General features: G+C 37.0%; 1 protein-coding gene across 1 annotated transcript in view; it reads right to left on the bottom strand.

The window, feature by feature from the left end:
• LOC107736936 (coiled-coil-helix-coiled-coil-helix domain-containing protein 10, mitochondrial-like) overlaps positions 1-1,640 on the bottom strand; it is an 8,036-nt gene extending 6,396 nt beyond the window's left edge. Inside the window, exons 1-2 of the mRNA XM_016548323.1 lie at positions 1,433-1,640; positions 597-831 (exon numbers count right to left, since the gene is read on the bottom strand). Coding sequence (XP_016403809.1) covers positions 597-831; positions 1,433-1,476 — 279 coding nt within the window. The 5' untranslated portion in view covers positions 1,477-1,640. The remainder of the gene's footprint in view (positions 1-596; positions 832-1,432) is intronic.
• Between the last annotated feature and the right edge of the window lie 3,542 nt (positions 1,641-5,182).

Raw genomic sequence — 5,182 nt, 5'->3', positions numbered from 1 at the left:
AAGGTCAAGAAGGTCAAGAAGGCCAAGACATTTAACGTGGAGAGAGAACCATTGCATAGCTAATGCTACAACTTCCGGTTTTTCCGGTTTCCCCAAAGCAGCAGCCAATGTAGTACATAGTCTTTTCAGTAAGTCTTCTGGAAACTTGCTTGCAGGTAAATTTGTTTCCACATTTATGAACGGCATTATTTCACACTTACTGCTGCTGACTATTGGACTAGTGTGAGAATGACCCGATAGGGTTCTGCTTCCTTGTGATAAACCGCTTTCTATGATTGGTTGAAAGACAGAGACGCCTATTCACCGAGCTCTGTGATTGGTCAGCGTGCTGAATTCCTTTCACGCCTCTTGAGCCGTCAGCAATAATATGAATGAGATTTAAACAGGTTGAGTTAGTGATTGTTTATCAAAATTAATGTTACTATAGTTGCAATTTTAGAAAACATTGTTTCTATGCTGCATATTAAATCAAATCTTCTGTTCTTTCTTGTTTTTGTAAAGTAAAAAAAGGCTATTGTAAAAAAACAAGTTGTGATGATTCGTCAAAAATGTTTTCCACCGAGAAATATGTTTTAGAAATATTTTTCAGGTATCACCTGATATGTGGGTGCTGGTTTGGGTGCCTCTGAGCTGCTGCTGCTGCCTCCACTGAAAGCACCTGTGATAGCACTGCCCATCACGTGCCCTACGGCCGAGCCGACTGCCACTCCGGCAGCTGTGGTGGCCATCTGGGCCATGAGACCTGGCTGCTTGGGCTGGGCCATGGCAGGGGCCATTGCCATCGGAGGAGGTGGTGGTGCGGGGGCTGGAGCATAGGATGGGGCAGGAGCACTGAGAAGAAAACAAGGTGAAATAAGTTCTAGAATAACCAAGTATAAAACCACTTACGTCACTATAAAATCCCATAAAAGTAGTTACTTAACTTATCTTGGCATATGCCTCGTAAAGAATATACATAGAAAATAGGATATAAAGAAAATATTTTACATTAACCTGAATCAGTATCTCATGATGAAGACTGTTCACACATGAAGACACATGATGTCTTTGAGCTGCTTTTGGCAACTTCAGATGGAAAGAAGATAATGTCTTAAACCTGGTTTACGTCATAGGCTACCAAATGACATATATTATGCATAAATAAATACATTTAAATAAATAAATACTAAGCAGATATTAAGGGTTTTCCACTCCTGGTCAGTAAGAATAACATGTTTTTGGTTTGACCTTCCACCTACTGTTCTGGATGTATTTGAGATACGCAAAAGGAATAAGCAAACAAACAAACATTCAGTCTAATGTTTTTATGAGCAGTCTGGTGTTTTTCTTGAATGATGCTCTTCTAACGTTACCCCTACATTTAGTCAAAGTTAGCTTGCAGCTCGCCAACGCAGTGTGCGTTACAATACTATCAGCCAAGTGTCTGAGATACCTTGCTTGTGCTGGTGAAGGACGACTGCGACTTCCTCTTGCCATTCCAAAAGTAGATCGTAACCGCAATCAATCCCCAATTATTCTTATAAGGTCGCAAACAAGCGCGAAGGTAGTTAGATAAACTCTATCCACGGACAGACTCCTGAATGACAGCCGGTAGACGCACGTGCCTTTGACCTTGTGGTTATACATTTGTGGCGCATGCGCGCGTCAGTGTTCTAGAAAAGAGCATCGATTAAGAAGTTCTTTTTTTTTTGACGTATGCGATTAGTTATTTTTATGTAAATATAGTATGTGTAACCATTCCATTTACCCTTAAGCGTTTGTTAAATTTTCTAAACCACCATGGTAGAACTGTAGAAAATTATATTTTCTTATAAGATGCGTGACGTTCAACATGTGAGAGGATTGGTTGATTTAATGGTATGTAGAATTATTTGTCTTTTTTTTTTTTATCTAAAAGTATGAGACAACAACAAACAAAAAACATAGGCCTACCATTAAAAGCCATGCTTGCACAGGTTCTGCACGATCCTCTTCAATAATATCCTCTGCTTCTCAATCGGGCTCAAACTGATAAGCGATATTAACGACGCCATTGTTTACAATACAACTGGAGCACATGCCGCTAAGGTGAGGGGCGGGACGTTGAGACGCGCACTAGAGGCGGTTTAGCCAATCACAATACACTGGGCTAGCTAACCAATCAGAGCCCATTGCCTATTTCTGAGGGCGGGGCTTCATAAAAGCAGGAAATGATCAGCGCGTTTCTAAGAGAAGGGACAGAGCGGTGTGGAATAAAGGTAAATTATGTGAAAAACAATGCATTTTAAAAAAAAACGAAGCATTAACACGTTAGACTGCACCCCATAAACACAATCAAGCCTAGAAAAAAAAAAAAACAGTGAACCACCCCTTTAAAGGAAGTCTGGACAGTCTTCCTTGGTTTTCCAACAGCTATCTGAAGACATAATTGATTATACATGTGTCTCATTGGCTTTGTTGTGGTTGGTCCCTCTGGTGGTGTCAAAGGGTTAACAAACCCTGGTGTTTATTTTGAGAAAAGTGGTTAAACTCAAAAAAAAGAGGAATAAAGATTTCAAAAGGGCAGTGATGCCATATAGAACAATTTGGTGGTTCATTTTTTTTTTATTTGAAGAACATATCTAAAGAAACTTTGACCACTATTAAGAGCCTTTCAAGGTTCCATGGATGTTAAAAGTTCTCCAATTAACCAAAGATGCTTATAAAGAACTTTTATATAGGTGAAATCCACTCACACAGGGAGTTGGGTTCAGGAGAGTGAGTTCTGGATGAAGGGATGGATGTTTGGATGCTTATCCACAGGATGGTTCTAAAATGTTTTAGAAGGATTGGACAGTTCATGTTTTATGTAAAATTTAACTTGACAGTGCTGAAGCCACGTCTTAAAAAAATAGATGAATGCCTCTCATCGATTTGGAGATCGCTGAGGGTAAATACAGCTGCAGTAGGAGATCATAGGAAAAACATTTTTTAAGAATAAAAGTAACATCTAAGCTTCAAGCTCTCTGAAATTCTTTGAAATACTCAATGCACAAATATAAATTAAAACAAATATAAATACATATCCCTTCAAGGGCAGCTATTGAAAACCATCATCAGCCCATACTTACAAAAACTGCTGCGTATAGCACTTTTTTTCTTGGTTTCCATCCAAAAACGTAGAGCAAAATTAAACAAGGTTCTTTGTTGCATTGACAGAGACAAAGAAGATGGGATATAGATATAGTTTCAGCATTTTCCCCATTCTACTCAGCTGTGATATAGTGACTATATCAAAAACAAAATGAAAAACTGCCAAAAGTTTGAGAAGAAAAATCTAACTCAATAATTTTCAGTGGTCCTATGTTGGTATACAGCAAACAAGCACAAAGATAAAGAATGCTGTTCGAGTCAAAACGAGTTAGTCGAGTGCTGTCTAGGCATTAAAGATGCAATAAATCAGAACTACATTACTATGTATATGCACACACAGACTCCTTTTTTTTTATTACATTTGATAAAATATTAGTAAATTCGTTAAAACTATGAAAAAAACAAAAACAAATGAAAGTATGAGTGAGAATTATGTAGTGACTGAAATGTTAAACAAATCAAAACCTTTATATCTGAGGTTCTTCAAAGTAATAATGTGAAAATTATCAACTTTACATAGGATAATACAAAGTTGTTCCTAAGGTCAATACTTGGCACTGGCACATCACATGGAGTTAAAAAAAATACCATTATCCATTAATTTACAGACATTTCTGTTAACGCTAAAACACAACACAATGCAGTGCAAAATTCAAAATACAAGTAAAACTATTTTTAAAAATCAATATGGTAAAATCAATATGGATAGAAAATTCCCTCATATTAGTACAGTACATTGTCCCTGCTTTTACAGTTTTTTTTAAAGAGTGTGTAGATCTAGGATGTACTGTAAGACCTCTCCTCAAAACTACAACTTCCTTAGTTGACACCCCAGTCTGATACTGTTTCAAGAGATCAGCAAAGGCCCTTTAATTTACAGATGCTTAATTTACAGCAGGCAATTTCCTCAACAATGGACTCAACACTAATGACACCATTCATGCACTTTAACCAGAGGCATCTGAGAAATGTGTCTTCTCATTGTCAGGTGCTTTTAGGTCAGGTGGATAAATCAAGCATGCCACTTGAGCGGTGCCAAATCCAGAACACAGCCTTTGTTTCAACCTCAAAAAAGTCAGTCTGTATTTTACTCAGGAAAACCTTTTGCATTTTGCATCTCCAGTAGTGTTTCTCATCTGATACATTTAACCCTTATGTTCTGTTGAGACAGACTTTAAAGCTTTATGTTTTAATATTAGTAGTTTAAAAATGAACCTATTATACAGTAGTTCACCCAAAATTAAAAATTTGCTGAAAATTTACTCTCCCTCAGGCCATCCAGATGAGTTTGTTTCTTAATTGAAACAGATTTGGAGAAATTTAGCATTACATCACTTGCTAACCAGTGGATCCTCTGCAGTGAATGTGTGCCGTCAGAATGAGTTCAAACAGCTGATAAACAACTCACAATAATCCACAATTAATTCACACTCTAGTCCATTAATAAACATATTGTGAAGCAAAAAGCTGTGTGTTTGTAACGAACAAATTCATCATTAAGACTTGAAACTGTTGCTTTGTGACTAAATACGAGTTCTCTGTTGCTTTCTCCAGTGAAAAAGTTGTCTCTTCTGAATCAGGAGAGAAATAAGCACGGAACAAGCACTATTTGCGTGCAAAAACATTCCAAAACAGTTCTAAACAAATATTTTGGAAGATTTTGATGTGAGCGGACAACAGGGGGTGGACTTTCTTTTTTTTTTTACTGGGGGAGATGTTATGTATTATGGACTCGTATTTTGGCCAGAAGCGGCAGTTTTAAATTAAAACACATTAATGATGGATTTGTTTATTTCAAACACGCAGCTTTTCACTTCACAAGAAGCTAACTGATGGATTGAAGTCATGTTGTGGATTATTGTGATGTTTTTACCAGCTGTTTGAACTCTCATTCTGACGGCACCCATTCACTTCAGAGGATCCATTAGTGAACATGTGATGTAATAATGCTGAATTTCTCCAAATCTGTTTTGATGAAGAAACAAACTTTTTCATATCTTGGATATATATATATATATATATATACTGTACACACACACACACACACATACATATATATATATATACAATT

The sequence above is a fragment of the Sinocyclocheilus rhinocerous genome, unplaced genomic scaffold, assembly GCF_001515625.1.
Source record: "Sinocyclocheilus rhinocerous isolate Xijiao unplaced genomic scaffold, SAMN03320098_v1.1 scaffold192, whole genome shotgun sequence".
Lineage (NCBI taxonomy): Eukaryota > Metazoa > Chordata > Actinopteri > Cypriniformes > Cyprinidae > Sinocyclocheilus > Sinocyclocheilus rhinocerous.
This window is presented reverse-complemented; position numbering and strand designations above follow the sequence as displayed.